The 16320-nt window shown below is 48.6% G+C and overlaps 1 protein-coding gene across 2 annotated transcripts in view; it reads right to left on the bottom strand.

Annotated features, from left to right (window-relative positions):
- The window catches only part of LOC132394480 (ral guanine nucleotide dissociation stimulator-like), a 120168-nt gene that overhangs the window by 57370 nt on the left and 46478 nt on the right, over positions 1-16320 (bottom strand). The window contains exons 1-2 of one of the 2 annotated variants that reach the window (XM_059970689.1): positions 4201-4776; positions 1300-1407 (exon numbers count right to left, since the gene is read on the bottom strand). In XM_059970689.1, coding sequence (XP_059826672.1) covers positions 1300-1407; positions 4201-4233 — 141 coding nt within the window. In that variant the 5' untranslated portion in view covers positions 4234-4776. Of the gene's footprint in view, positions 1-1299; positions 1408-4200; positions 4777-16320 lie in introns of those variants that run through there. The other variant, XM_059970688.1, reaches the window with a different exon arrangement.

The following is a 16320-nucleotide window of genomic DNA, read 5'->3' as shown; positions in this document are numbered from 1 at the left end:
TGCCGCTAATTCTCATGGCTTTTCTACCCTGTGTGTGTATGCCCATGGCAACTAAACTTGAACTTGAAAGGCAGCGAGGTCATGGGTAGAACTTTACAAAACTCTGGTTAGACCGCGGTAATACTGCGTGCAGTCCTGATCACCACACAACAGGAAGAATGTAACTGCACTGCCGAGTGCCAAGGAGATACCCTGGGATGGAGTGTTCGCCTCGTGAAAAGACACTGGTGAGGGTGGGCTTGTTTTCCCTGAAGCAGACAGGGCTGGGGAAGGGGGGGCCAGAGGGAGGTCTACGAAACCATCAGGGGCATAGATAAGGAGGAGCGACGGTGGTGTCTAAGACCAGAGGGCATAGATTAATGATGAGGGGTGAGAGGAGTCGAAGGGATCTGAGGAGGATCGGTCTCCCCCAGAGGGGCGGTTGGAATCCGGAACAACTGCCTGTGGGGGTAGAGGAGACAGAGACCCTCCTGAGATTTGAGTAGTATCTAGACAAGCTCTTGAATCCTCAAGGAATAGAACAAGTGCTGGGAACTGGGAATAGTGTAGCTGGGATGATAGCAGAGGCGGTATGGGCCAAAAGGCCTGTTCTTGCCCTTGATGGTTCTCTGGCAATGTACCTGCAGACAAGTGTCAGATTAAATTGTTTTCCCTGGCAAAAGTAAAACACTTTACATCACTAAACGACTTGTGTTTTGATGCTGGGAGCTGGCTTCGTTAGTCTGGACACTGTTGCTTCCCATGTTAAAACACGTCAGATCTATCACACTGTTTGCAAAGTGTTTAAAATCAGCAGTGGCTGTGGAACCCACGGAGACAATCCAGCCTATACAGCCAGGCTTGCTCAGGATGTGAAAGGCATAGACGCAGAAACCGGAAGATAAAGCCGTAAATGCCGGGTATCTGATGGAAATGTTCCACAGGTCAGGCAGCATCTTTGAACAGAGAAACAGAATTAGTGTTTCATGTGGAAGACCCCTCACCAGAATTCAGGAAGAGAAGAATCTTAGAAGGATCTAGCGTAGAAACAGGCCCCTGTGGCCACTGGATCTATGCTGACTTTCCCACTTCTGAAAAAAAAGGTGTTCAGAATGAAACACTATCGGTGCTTCTTTCTCCACAGACGCTGCCCGACCTGCTGAGTGTTTCCTGTGGTGCTTGGTTTCTCTGTCGTAGAAATAAAGTCTCAATGTATATGGTGAAAAAAACCATCTCTATTTGCCCCTTCTCTCAGCGGCTTGCCCCGTAGCCTCTGGCCAAGTGCACAGGACATGCTTGGGACTGATTCCCCCTACTTACCCCCAGCCACTGTTGGCCCTTGGTCGCAGCTTGCTGGAGTTGGATTTGTCTCTGCGTCACTGTGTACACAGCTCCATCCACCGTCTCCTCGCTCAGGCACTGCGGAGACTGTAGAAAGAAGACCATTTTTTTTTTAAGTTGAGTAGGCCCTTGTGGCCTTTCGAGCCACGCAGCCTAGCAATCCCCCAATTTATTCCTAGACTAATCGCAGGACAATTCATAATGGCCAGCCAACTGGTCTGTCTTTAGTCTGTGGGAGGAAACCAGAGCACCCAGAGGAAACCCACACAGTCACAGGGAGAATGTACAAACTCCTCAGAGGTAGTGGTGGGAATTGAAAGGGGGTCGTTGGTACTATAAAGCGTTGTGCCAACCACTACGCTACCATACTGGCACACAGACATAGACTGGTATGCTCCTCTGTGCCCTATTCTCCATCCCTAAATGAGTCAGACAGTCATAAATTCAAATAGCATGGAAACAAGCCCTTCAGCACAACTCATCCATACTAACCCAGCTAGTCTCATTTACATTTGTTTAGCTCATACCCTCGATAAATTAATATATTAATGCCACACTATTGCAGTGCAAACCTTTGTTTTGCATGATATCCAAACAGATTGATTCATTATAACAGTACAAAGGAAACAATAATAGGAGAATGCAGAATAAAGTGTTACGGTTACAGGGAAAGGCTCTGCAGGCAGGCAATAATGTCCAAAGCCATCCTCTGAGATGTTGACCCCCAGGAACTTGAAGCCGCAAACACTCTTCCCAGCGCTGACCCCTCAATGGTGTGTGTTCTCCCAAATTACCCTTCCTCAAGTCTACACTCAGATATTCCCTGCCTTTTTCCGATTCAGGACAACGGTGCTGGAAGAAGATGGATTATGAAGCTGCTGCTGCCTGGTCCCTTCCTTAAGCTGCAGGCTGACCGTCTTTCAAATGTGCACTCCCAGTAAGTTCAGCCCTGCAGTACCCAGGAGGTCCGAGGCCCGGTGACACCTCCTGTACATGAGCCCCATGGAGTATTGTGCTCAGTTGTGGCTGCCCCGTTGCAGGATCGGTGTGGAGGCTTTGGATGAGGACAAAGTGGTTTACCAGATGTGGCCTGGATTGTAGTGTAGAAACAATACGGAGAGGTTGGACAAACTCGTGTTGTTTTCTCTGGGGCGGCAGAGGCGGAGGGGTGATCTGATAGCAGTTTATAAAATTATGAGCGGCAGAGATAGGGTAGACAGCTGGTATCTGCATCCGAGGGTCAGAATGCCCAATACTTGAGGGCATCAAAGGAGGTGTGCGGGGGGTAGGTACCTGAAATGTGCTGCATGGGGTTGTGGTAGGGGCAGAAATGTTAGAAAGATTTAAGAGCTCTTAAACAGGTACATGAATGTGCAGAGAATGGAGGGATTTGGACATTGTGCAGGTGGAAGGGATTAGTCAGGCCTTTCATTATCGGTTTAACCACAGGTTGGACCAAACTACTTAAACTGGTTAGATCGCTTCTACTGCATAGGACTCGGGAACAGACCAATCCGCTTCTCTGTGCAATCGTGAAATTACTTCATGATTATATCATATCTGATTTTCAACCGTGAGAAGTTCTGCAGATCCTGGGTATCCAAAACACTGCACACAACATCCTGGAGGAACTCAGCAGGTCAGGAAGAAATGAATAAACAGTCAACGTTTCAGGCCAAGACCCTTCTTCGGGACTGAGAGGGAAAGGGGAAGATGCTAGAATAAAAGGGTGGGGGAGGAGGGTAAGGAGGATCGCTGGAAGGTGACAGGTGAAGCCAGGTGCGTAGGAAAGGTAGAGGGCTGGAGAAGAAGGAATTGGATAGGAGAGGAGAGTGGACCATAGGAGAAAGGGAAGAGGAGGGAACCTGGGGGACTGATAGGCATTTGAGAAGAGATAAGGGGCCAGAGGGCAGAACGGAAGAAGAGTGGAGGGGGAGCAAATATTTTTTTACAGGAAGGAGAAATCGATGTTCATGTCCCATTCTCCCCATAACAATACATTGCACAAGAACCAATCAAGAACTTATCAACCCCTGATATTCAATCTCTGTTATGGTTGTCTGGATCAGAGAACCTAGCAATCTCTTCTTTAAATACCCAAACAACTTGGCAAGCGTCTGAGGCAGCAAATTCCACCGATTCACCACAGGCTGGCAAAAGATATTCCTCATCACCTCCGTTCTAAACCTCCAAGGGGACCAGAACTCTGTCGTGGGTTGGAGGCTTGCGTGCCTCAATGACCCAGAGAGCAGTGTTGGCTGGAGTCAGGACTTTCGGCATTGGCTCTTGGTAAGGTCGCGAATGCCAGACTAGAGAGTCCAGGGAGTGTCAAGGGTAGAGGCGTGGTCCACCGGTCATCCAGGTTCGATGTTCACCCCTGGGCGAACAAAGCTGACTGGGAAAACAAAATCGTTACAGGAACAGCAATGAAGAACCCTTCTACGGCTGAGCGTGGCGGAATTCCACCCGGGGCTCGAACGAGTGACAAAGCTGCTGACACGATGAAAGAAACCCGGAGATGGAGGACCTGAACACCCCCGGCATAACAGGCAGTAAGTTAGTTCTATAGGGGCGCTACTGTGCCCTCGGCTCCTTTACCTTCAGCATTCACACACTCTACATACAGACAGCGGCAGAGGCCGGGATCGAACCTGATCCCCTCACTGCTTCAAAGCTGCTGCGCCACTGTGCTGCCCTATATTCACTGGAGTAAGATCATGCCCGTGGTGTTAGTAAATACTGAGACTTAATCGTGTGTAGTTATGTGTGTGTGAGAGAGACAGCGAGATGTGACAGACAGACAAGGAGAAGACAGAATAGTTAACTAGGAGTTTGGACTGTGCGGTGCAGTCTGAGTTCAGAGAAACAGTGCACACTTACCCTGGGGAATTCGCAATACCAGCGCGTCTTCATTACCGGAGGGGCAGTTTTCTGCCACCAAACCTTGCTCTACAACTGCTGAAGGACACTCCCAGAACTCCCAACACCGGCAGGCAGAATCGTCTAGCAAACCGCACACAACCTAGTACAGCCTGCAGGCGCAGTACACACACACACCTGAGCCAGCCGCCCTGCACCGGAACCTCCGTCAGCCCAGGGATGGGCCAGGCAATGAGGCCAAACCAATCGGATAATCCTGTGGGAATGAGCCCGTGTCAGATTCCAGCGCGGCTCCGAAACGACAGCAACTCCAGCATAATCCCCCTCTCAGTTCCTCCGCCACTCATTCTCCCCCTCATTATCATTCCTTCCCTTTCACTCTCTCTCTCTCTCTCTCCTTGTTTCATCCTATTTTGTTCTCTCTGAACTACCTTTTCTCTCTTTCCCTCTCAACTTTCTTTTGCCTGCAGCATCTCTGAATTTAATTTCACCTTCTCTCCCTCCCTCCCTCTTCACTTTCTTTACCCCTCTCGCGCCTATCTTTCGCCATCCCCTCTCCAAATTTCTTTCACTGTCCCTCTCTCAGTTTCTTTCATTTCTCTCCATCTCAACTTTAGTTCATCTTCTCCTGATCTCCTCTCGGAGAAGGAGCAGAAACTAACTTTCTCTCTCTCTCTCTCTCTCTCTCTCTCTCTCTCTCACACACACACACACACACAGATACCCACAAACATACACACAGAATATCTTTCATCATCTCTCTCCCTCTTAGACTTCTTTCAGTAACCCTGTTCTCCACCTGTCATCCTCCACATTAACGGCATCATTCTGCACTGTATGTGTGTCCGCACCTTCTCCCTGGGACCCCCGCAGGTTCCCCAGGGTGCTCTAGCTTCCTACCCAAGGGGGGGGGGCGGGACGCGTGGGTAGCTTCACTGGCTTCTGTGTGACCCCCTTAGTGCTGCAGAATCAATCTAGAGCGAGAGAGTGAGGTAGCAGGGAAATCACTTCATGAATGAGGGTGATGAGCTGGCACAATATCGACGGGCTGAATGGCCTCCCACTGGGCAATTATGTTATTGCTTGAAAATGGAGCTGGACTCTATTTGAGGAGGAAGGAACTTTCAGGTTTAAGGAGGATAAAGACAAGGTAGTGGAGAGAGAGGACTTAGTCTAAAGGGTTAGCATGGCATGATGGGTGGAAGGGCCTTCTGAGTGGCCAATGAAGCAATGAACACTACCACATTACTCCCTTTGTTTGTATTATTTATAATATAATTTATACCAATTTTATACTTTGCACAGTACTGTTGTCACAAAACAACAAATTTCGAGTAGTCAATGATAAGGTCGATTCTGATTTTCTGATGGGAAATTTGTTGCTTTGCAGCAGCAGTACAGTGCAAGACATCCAAAAGTACTTTAAGTTACAATAAGAAATAAATTAAATAGCACTTTATAAATAAGTCAGTGGGAGCCAGCCTGATTCAGAGTGTGGATAGTCAGATCCTACTGAACAAGGGAGGGACTCACATCCAACATGTCCCTCCTCCCACATCCCAGCCTGGACTGTCGTCATGGCAACCCTGTACACAGAGATTGTTGTTGTTGTTTCTTGAGCTGAGAAGCAGAAGTCTGCAGACAACTGAGTAATAGTAACTGCAGTCGATTCCAGTTAATTGGGGTTTACTTAGGACAATCCCTAAAGAACAAAAACTGAATCAGAATAAAATAGCCACAATTCCCTTCCTTTATTTGGGACACTATACAATTTAATTGGGACAGGAGAGTGCTGCCAGTTTCTAACTAGCTTCAATTGCCTGCACTTGCATGGCTGTTAAGACAAACAGACATACTTTATTGATCCCGAGGGAAATTGGGTTCCGTTACAGTCGCACCAACCAAGAGTAGTGTAGAAATATAGCAATATATAACAATAAATAATTAAATAATAAGTAACATTATTCCTAGTGGAAATAAGTCCAGGACCAGCCTATTGGCTCAGGGTGTCTGACACTCTGAGGGAGGAGTTGTAAAGTTTGATGGCCACAGGCAGGGATGACTTCCTATGACGCTCAGTGTTACATCTCGGTGGAATGAGTCTCTGGCTGAATGTACTCCTGTGCCTAACCAGTACATCATGGAGTGGATGGGAGACATTGTCCAAGATGACATGTAACTTGGACAGCATCCTCTTTTCAGACACCACCGTCAGAGGGTCCAGTTCCACCCCAACAACATCACTGGCCTTACGAATGAGTTTGTTAATTCTGTTGGTGTCTGCTACCCTCAGCCTGCTGCCCCAGCCCACAACAGCAAACATGATAGCACTGGCCACCACAGACTCGTAGGACATCCTCAGCATCGTCTGGCAGATGTTAAAGGACCTCAGTCTCCACAGGAAATAGAGACGGCTCTGACCCTTCTTGTAGACAGCCTCAGTGTTCTTTGACCAGTCCACAGTACACAGTGCTTAGAGAGATTAATTTTTAAATAGCATCAGTTGTGTATGTTTGTGTTCAAAAAAGCAGTGATTTTTTTTGTGTCTGATAGTTGGCAAGAAGTAAGCAGTAAGATAATTTGGAACTGTTGTGCTCACCACATTTTCAAGCATTCAGACTTGAAGATGGCAGAAAGGGCCATGAGTGAAAATGAAAGAATTTCACTACTTCAGCAAGTCAGGAACCACAAGGAATTTGAACGTATCAGCAATCATCTTGAAAGTTACAACGAAGTTGTATTGTTTGCAGTTTTGGTCTCCAAATTTGAGGAAGGACATTTTTGCTATTGAGGGAGTGCAGAGTAGGTTCACAAGGTTAATTCCCGGAATGGCGGAACTATCATATGTTGAAAGATTGTAGGGGCTGGGCTTGTATACACTGGAATTTAGAAGGATGAGAGGGGATCTGATTGAAACATATAAGATCATTAAGGAATTGGACTCACTGGAGGCAGGAAGCATGTTCCCACTGATGGGTGAGTCCAGAACTAGAGGCCACAGTTTAAGAATAAGGGGTAGGCCATTTAGAACTGAGATGCGGAAAAACTTTTTCACCCAGAGAGTGGTGGATATGTGGAATGCTCTGCCCCAGAAGGCAGTGGAGGCCAAGTCTCTGGATGCTTTCAAGAGAGAGTTAGATAGAGCTCTTATAGATAGCGGGGTCAAGGGATATGGGGAGAAGGCAGAAACGGGGTACTGATTGTGTATGATCAGCCATGATCACAGTGAATGGCGGTGCTGGCTGGAAGGGGCCGAATGGCCTACTCCTGCACCTACTGTCTGTTGAAAATGAAGATTTAGAGGACACAATCATCAATAGTTTTGTACGAAGTCAGACCATTATCTGCACGAGGTGCATATGTTGATTTTGTATTTATAGTCAATTGAAAAGAACATGGCAGCGTGCAGATACTCTGGATGAATGCCCCCATCAGTAACTATTAGGAACTAATACATAGTTTTATAGTACCGTAGAGGTATTGATCAAGATCTGATTTGTTCTGTATTTTATTTTAATACATAATTTGTTATTCAGTTTAATGATAGTTTCCCTTTTTTATACTTTTTAAAACTATTTCAATAGAATTTCAGCTAATTGGAGCAGTCGCTTAATTGGACCAAAATATTCTGGTCCTGCTGTGTCCCAATTAAGCAGAATCCACAGTCCTGCTGAAGGGTCTCGGCCTGAAACGTTGACCGTACACTTTTCCATAGCTGCTGCCTGGCCTGCCGAGTTCCTCCAGCGTTTTGTGTGTGTTAACCAGAATCCACAGTATTTACAACTGGGGAATGGTCACCGATCAATCAGTAAATGATTAACACCAAGCCTATCTGCGGGATTTGTTGGCGAATGGTTGGCGGGGCTGGGGGGGGAAGCTTCATGTTAACAGGCAGTGCCAGTGGGATTGTGAGGTTTTAAGGAGGACAGTATTTCCCCGCGATAAGTGGACACCATGCCAAACTGTGCTGTAACAGATTGGACCCCAAGCTTTTCCAGCTGACAAATTCTAAACCCCTCACTGGGCAACATTTTCCACTCAGAGTGTGGTGGGTATATAAAGCAAGCTACCAGAGGACATGGTGCAGGCAGATATTTAAAAGGAACTCGGATGGTTAGATGGGTAGGAGAGGTTTAGAAGCTTATTATCTAAAAGCAGGCAAACGGGTCATCTCGGTCAGCCGGTATCCATGCTGAATGGCTCTGTGGCTTTATGGCCCCCTGGTCGGGGGGTGCACATTCAACTGACTGATCCTCCAATAGCAAAGTCCGATTAGTCACAGTCCTAAACCCTCTCCCTTTTGCCCATCAATACGTGCACAACTGTCTGCCTCCACTGGTCAGCCTTTCCAACTATCGACACTGCAGGAGACTTGGAGACCTGTCCCTGTCCAACGAGAGTTTATGCAGTGACACTTTCTCCCGAGCTCCCTGGGAAAGAGAACTCCAACATAGGGGGAATTCTAGCTACTTTTCCCACTCCTTCAGGAAGGCAAACAGTATCATTACGACCTGGCAACCTGGCCATTCCCTTTCATCTCTTTTCTATCACATTTATTTAGAGATACCGCACAGTCACAGGCCATTCCATCCCAAAGGGCCCACACGGTCCAAGTACACCCAGATGACCAACTAACCCACAAGCCTGCACTCTGTGAGAGGTCACGGGGAGAACGTACAAACTCCTTCCAGACAGTGGTGGGAATTGAGCCTACAGCTCTGCTCTGTAGTGCATTGCACTAACCGCCACATCACTGTGTCACCCTAACTGGCACCTCTTCCACCCCCTGGAAAACACTCGGAAGCTTGAAAGCCCAGGTGGCCAAACTCCAGAACATGAGAAGCTGCAGGGAGCTGTGGACTTGCTCAATACATCACAGGCACGTCCCTCCTCGCCACTGGATGGATCGGTTGGAGGCAATACCTCAAGAAGGCAACATCTGTCACGAAGGACCTCCAACATCTGGGACCTGCCACCCTCTCACAACTGCCGTCAAGCAGGAGGTACAGGGGGGTACACCGTCTTCAAGAACAGCTGCTTCCCTTCACTCACGATAAAAGGTGCAGATGCTGGAAATCCAAAGCAACACCCCCAAAATGCTGCAGGAACCCAACAGCATCCATGGAAAAAAAAGTAAACAGTCGACATTTCAGGTAAACGGTCCTGATGAAGGTTCTCGGACTGAAACAGCGACTCTTTGCTCTTCTCCATCGATGCTGGGCTCCCCCAGCATTGTGTGTGTGTAACCCTAATCACTGCCCCAGTATAGCAACATCATGAGCACTTCCACTGCTTTGCACTTCAATGGAGTCTGTTTTGTGAGGTTCTAATATGTTCTTTCTTTTATCATTTATATAAACGATGTTGCTAATTTATGCTGTTCTTGTGAACATTGCCTTTGATGTGCTATGTGCCTCTGATACTGCGGCGGTAAGAGCACCCGTGCATGCATGCACTTGTGCAGATGACAGTAAGTTCGACTTTGACTTTGAAGAACAGCTTCTTCCCCAATACTGTCAGACCAACCCCCCCGCCCCCGCCCGCAACATGTCCTGCCTGGTGGTGCTGCCACGTTCGCAGACTCTTTACTCTCTCATTGACCCAGCAGTTGCCGTTTCTTTTCAACACTGATATCTTTTCAACACTGCAATGCAGGAACTGCTCGGGATGGGGTGGGAAGGAAGTCAGTCGGAAACTGTGGAGAGGCAGCTGCTCAGATCCAGGCCACCTTGCCTGTGGGTTTGCAACACCGTGCCCCGATGCTGTCATTCTAGCCCAGACGTCAAGCTTGGCAAACACTCAAACTGCATTGCACTGCACAAGAGATGCTGAATCATATCAGCACCCAAGAACTCAACAGGTCAGGCAGCCTCCATGGAGGGAACCGTTCCGTTGTATCGCGCTCATCGCTGTTTATATCAGTGAGTAATTTTTACCATGATTACATTGGTATTTATATGAGGCCGAGTTGCTAGCTCGATGCTCAAGCATGCAGGGAGCCAGCCGGATTTGAACCTGGGACCTCTCAGTTCGAAGTCCGGTGGAAATGCCACTGCGCCGGCTCTACGTTGATGTTAGAATTGGGAGCTGGCTTATTACTACCACACGTACTGAGATACAGTGACATTAGACAGATCACTCCGTACTTGGGTGCCTCAAGTTGAAAAGGTAGTGCTTTCAATGCTTTCAAAAAGGTAGTGTTGCAGTTGCAATTGCTCTGAGCGTCACACGACAAGGAATTTTATTGCCCCTCCCTGGTGTGCGTGTAGATAAACTAACCTGAACCTGAATCACAATGAGAAGGACCTTCCCAGCACTTCTGCTGTCGACTGCCGAGCCTCCACCCACAACTGCGGTTGGAGCCAACTTACCCAGTCCGGGGGGCAGTACCACTGTGTCCTCATCTCACTGGCCTTGCAAAACCAGATCAGACCACAAGCCCTGACGTTCAGCTCATCCTCGTCCATTGGCCTTGTGTACGGCCAAGCACGGACTACAGCAGCTTCTTGTTGGCTGGTGGGTTGTGCGAGGTCGCCTGGGAGCAGGAGTCCTGGAGACACGGACTCAGCATGACCCCAATAGTTCAGCTCCCTCTGTCAAAGAAGAGCCTGCAGGTTTCTGAATCCAGCTGACAGCAGCCCGTCGGGAGAGGGGCTTTCCCTGCACAGGGGCCAGCTCCGGGAAACCAGGGATGTCACTCGGAGAGCCAAGGCCTGGGGTCGGTGGGCGAGGCTCCGAGCTCCGCCAAGCTGGAGGAGACCGAGCAAAGCAGGGAGCGGGCAAGTCACCACAGGCAAAGATCGAGAAACAGGAACTGCTCGGGTTGGGGTGGGAAGGAAGTCAGTCTGAAACTCCGGAGAGGCAGCTGCTCAGATCCAGGCCACCTTGCCTGTTGGTTTGCAACACAGTGCTCTGATGCTATCATTCTAGCCCAGGCTGGCCTGACATCGAGCCTTGCAAACACTCAAACAGCCGGGCAGACAGTGAGAGCAGTGGTACAGACTCTGTGCTGCATCCGTCTGTGACCCAGCCTGGACAATTAGTCACTTTCATTCAACAACTTGCTGGAGATTGCTGTGCAGATCAAAGATTAAAATTAGCTTTATTTGTCACATGTGCCATGAGACCATAAGACATAGGAGCAGAATTAGGCCATTCAGCCCATCAGAAGTCTGCTGCACAATTCCATGATGGCTGATCCCAGATCCCATTCAACCCCATACACCTGCCCTCCCACCACATCCCTCGATGCCCCAACCGATCAGGAATCTATCAACTTGCGCTTGAAGTATACCCACAGAATTAGCCTCAACCACAGTCTATGGCAGAGCATTCCACAGATTCGCCACTTTAAAAAAATTCCTCCTTACTTCTGTTCTAAAATTTTGAGGCTATAGTTCTGGATACCCCCACCAGAGGAAACGTCCTCCCCACATCCACCCTATCTAGTCCTTTCAACATTCGATAGGTTTCAATGAGATCCCCATGCAGTCCTCTAAATTCCAGCGAGTACAGGCCCAAAGCTGCCAAACATACCTCATATATTAACCCCTTCATTCCCGAAATCGCATTGAAACATAGCGTGAAAAGTATAGTTTGAATCAAACCAAGTCACAGGTAATGTGCCCAGAGACCCACAAGTTTTGTCTTGCTGGCATTGCGATCACAGCATGCCCACACCTCACTGCAAGGATGCAGAAGGCAAGGGGCTCCCACAGACACCACAATGTCACCTCCTAAGACAGAAGATGGTGCAAACCTGGAGCAACACACACAAGATGCTGGAGGAACTCAGCAGGCCAGGCAGCATCTATGGAGGGGAATGAACAGTCGACATTTAGGCCAAGACCCTTCAGTCTCAGTCTGTTTCTCTCCCTCCGTAAATGCCGCCTGACCTGCTGAGTTCCTCCAGCTTCTGTGTGCGATGCCCCAATCTTTCTCTCGATCATTGGGGATTCCAGGAGTTCACAGGGAGCTGTCACGGTACGGTAGGCAGTAACTCTCACCTCGGGGTTAAGCGGGTGTAAGTCTTCAGCAGGACCTGGCCTCCTCTGAGGGAGGGGTTGCTGAGGGAGTGCTGCCCTGTCAGGGGCTGACGTCCAGCTGGAAAGGCAAAGGCCCATCTCCCAGGTCAGCATCAAGCCATCAGGAGCAGCAAAGGAGACTTCAAAAGAGGTAAGATACATTTAGGGATCAAATGTGTAGCCCTGAAAGTTTGACAGTAGCACAGTGGACAGAGCCACTGCCTCACTGTTCCAGGGATCCTGGTTCGATCCCGACCTCCACTGCACCCTGTGTGGAGTCTGCATGTTTTTCCTGCAGTTTTCCCCACCAAGTGCTCCGGATTCCACCCACATCCCAACGACATGCAGGTCGGGTGGGTAAATGGACTCTAGGGCGTGGGTGAGGTATGAAGTGAGTTTAACGGCACAGCGGGGAGAATAAAGCAAGTTTAAATGTAGGATTAGCGTAAATGTCAGTCATAGAGAAACAGGCCATTCAGCCCATTAAGTTAATGCCAACCATCAATCCATTCTTTTACAGTGATCCCATTTCACTCACCCCACATTCCCATCACTTACCTCAGATTCTACCCCTCACTAGGGGATAATTTGCAACAGCCAGTGAACACACTGACCTGCAAGTCTTTGGGTTGTGGGAGGAAACCAGAGCTCCTGGGTGAAACCTACACAGCCCCAGAGAGAACGTGCAAACTTCACACACAGTGCCGGAGGACAGGATCGAACCTGGGTCTCTGGTGCTGAGAGGCTGTGGCTCTACCTCCTATGCCAAAGAATCTGTTTCTGTGCCCTTTCACTTATGCTCTTGATGGACAGATTGACCCCGTCCTGCATCATGTAGAATGACGATCAACCCCAGAGGCTGCAGCTTTGGTCAGATAGGACACGTCTAGCTATATTTGCTATCTCACACTGTTACTGTCAAGAGCAGGCAGAGTCATGCAGCAGCAGAAAAGCCCGAGGTCACGACACATCCTGAAGGACAATAGAGTGTGGCTGCAGAAATAGTCATCCCTTCCTGGGCCGAGCTAGATATGGACTGGGACCACTCCCTGGGTAACCAAGTGAAATAGTCAGTCACTGTGGGGAGGGCTTCTGGCCCTGGTTCCTGGGGTCAACTCACAGCCAGAGAGTAGGCCACAATAATGCAATGGTTACCCGTGGAGCGGTCCCAGTCTGTATCTCTACCCGGACTCAGAAGCCACAAATAGGAAGTGTGATGTGTGTAAGAATGGTTAAAGAGGAAGAGGTGAAATTGGAGCATAGCAACCCTTCCGGAAGCCTCTCGGCTTGGTATGGAAACTGCTCTGCAGGGGGCTGTGGGGACAGCTCGGCACATCATGGAAACCAGACATGGACTCTGCTCCGCTTCTGACTGCCCCTGTAAAGCAGCCAGAATAATCGAAGAGCCTTCTTCCTAGACATTCTCCTTTTAATATTGATTCATTCATTCATTCTGCACGGAGTAGGCCCTTCTGACCCTCTCAGCCACGATGCCCACAGCAACACCACAACCCCAACAAACCCCAACTAATCACAGGACGGTTTACAATGACCAGTAAACCTACCCACTGCATCTTTCGACTGTGGGAGGAAACCAGAGCTCCTGGGAAAACCCACGCACTCCACAATGAGCACGTACAGACTCCTCACAGAACGGCTCCGGAACTGAACTCCAAACTCGGGAATGGCCCAAGCTGTAATCGCGTAGCACAAACCACTACACTGCCGTGACATCTTCCCTTTCTCATCAGGCAGAAAATATAAATGTGAAAGTACACAGCACCAGGTTCAAGGGCAGCCTCTACCCTGCTGTTATTGAATGGTTCACAAGTACGATGAGGTGGACTCTCGACCTCACAGTGATCTTATACCTCAGTGCTCCTGCACCACACTCTCTTTGGAGCTGTTCACGGTTTACACTGTACTCTGTTGTCTTAATTTGTTCTCCCTCAATGCACTGTGTAATGATCTGATCTGTATGAACCAGCTTTTCACTATCGGAACATGTGACAATAATAAACCAATTCGAATTCCAATGGGGGAAAAGAACGGGGAATCGTAGCCTGTAACTCTCTGCAAGATGTTTATCACTCTACATGTAATCCATCTGAACACATTAGATCCCAGCCTGTAACTACCTGGCATCCTTACCGGTTTGCTTTAAGGTTAGGTTTAAATATAAATCCTGCCAATCTAGCTGAGATCCCAGCCTGTAATTGGCTCCCAGAAATCCATCATTAAATATACGTACACTCAGTGGCCACTATAGATCTGAGTGCAAGATCCAACCAGTTCCCTTCCACCTCCACCCTCATTTGCTCATCACCCTCAGCAATTTCTCCTGCAGGTCTTCCCACTTTCACCAAACACAGGGAGTAGCCACAGGCAGCTGCATGAGCCTCAGTTATGCCTGCTTTTTCGTTAGCTACATAGAAGAGTTTTCCCCGGTAATGCTCCGACTCTTCCTGCACTACACTGATGACCACATCGGTGCTGCTTCATGCACTCATCAATTTCATCAACTTTGCCTCCATCTTCCACCCTGCCCTTAAATTTACTTGGCCCAAGTCTGACATCTTTCCCCTTTCTCGATCTCTCTGTTTCCATCTCTGAAGACAAACTGTCAACCGACATCTTTTATAATTCTACCATTCCCTTGGCTATCTTGATAATACCTCTTCCCACAATTTCTCCTGTAAAAATGTTATTCCCTTTTCTCAGTTCCTTTGTCTCCCCTGCATCTGTTCCCTGGATGAAGCTTTCCATTCCAGGACATCAGCGATGTCTTCTGGAATTCCCACCACTTTAACAGGGATAGAGTTCCTCTATCAGGGATAGATCTATCACCCCTTGACCCTCTGCATCCAACACATCATTCACCAGAACTTCACCACCTTCAACAGGATCCTACCACCAAGCACATTTTACACGCCCCCGCCCCACGGCCGTCTGCTTTCCGCAAAGCTCCCTCCATGATTTCCTTGAACATTTGTCCCTCCCCACTAATCTCCCTCCCGGCACTTAGCCCTGCAAGTGCTACACCTGCCCATTCACCTCATCCCTTGCTTCCATTCAGGGCTCCAAACAGTCCTTCCAGGTGAGGAAACACATCCCCTGCAGATCTGTTGGGGTTGTCGATTGTATCTGGTGCCCCAGACACACCCTCCTCTTCGTTGGCAAGACCCAACATAAGTTGGGAGGCTGCTTTGCTCCAACTGTCAAAAGTGGAATTTCCTCATGACCAACCGTTTTAATTCTTATCCCCATTCCATTTCTGAAATGTCAGCCTATGGCCTCTTTTTCCGAGATGAGGCCACTCTCAGGGTGGAGGAGCAATACTTCATGTTCTGTATAGATAGCCTCCAACCCAATGGCATAAACATCCATTTTTCCTTCCGGTAATTTTTCCCTCCCCCTTCCCTCTTCTTCCATTCCTAACCTGGCCTCTTCCCTCTTCTTCTCACCTGCCTATCACCTCCATCAAGTGTCCCTCCTTCTTCCCTGTCTTCCATTGATTATCCATGCTCCTTTCCTATCAGATTCCTTCTTCTCCAGCCCTTTACCTTGCCCATCCACCTGGCTTCACCCAGCACCTTCCAACTAGTCCTTCTTCCCTTCCTCCCATCTGGTGTCTTCCCGCTTCCTTTCCAGTCATGAGGAAGGGTCCCAACGTGAAACATCGACTGTTTGTTCATTTCTATAGATGTCCCTGTCTGGCTGAGTTCCTCCAGGGCTTTGTGTGTGTGTGTCCTTCTACTGCTGTGGCCCATCCCTTTTGAGGTTTGGCACATTGTGCATTCAGAGATGTTCTTCTGCACATCACAGTGTAACACATGGTTATCTGAGTTACTGTAAACTTCCTGTCAGCTTGAACCAGTCTGTCCGATCTCCTTCGGCATCTTTCATTAATGATCAGTTTCTGCCCACAGAATAGCCGCTCGCTGGGTGTTTTTTTTCCGTTTTTCACATCATTCTCTGTAAACTTTAGAAACTTGTGCATGAAACTCCGAGATCAGCAGTTTCTGAGATCCTCAAACCACCCTGTCTGGCACCCACAATCATTCCACAATCAAAGGCATTTCCTTCCCATTCTGAT

The sequence above is a fragment of the Hypanus sabinus genome, chromosome 5, assembly GCF_030144855.1.
Source record: "Hypanus sabinus isolate sHypSab1 chromosome 5, sHypSab1.hap1, whole genome shotgun sequence".
NCBI classification, from domain to species: domain Eukaryota; kingdom Metazoa; phylum Chordata; class Chondrichthyes; order Myliobatiformes; family Dasyatidae; genus Hypanus; species Hypanus sabinus.
Note: the sequence above shows the minus strand (reverse complement) of the source record. Positions and strands in the feature narration are given on the sequence as shown.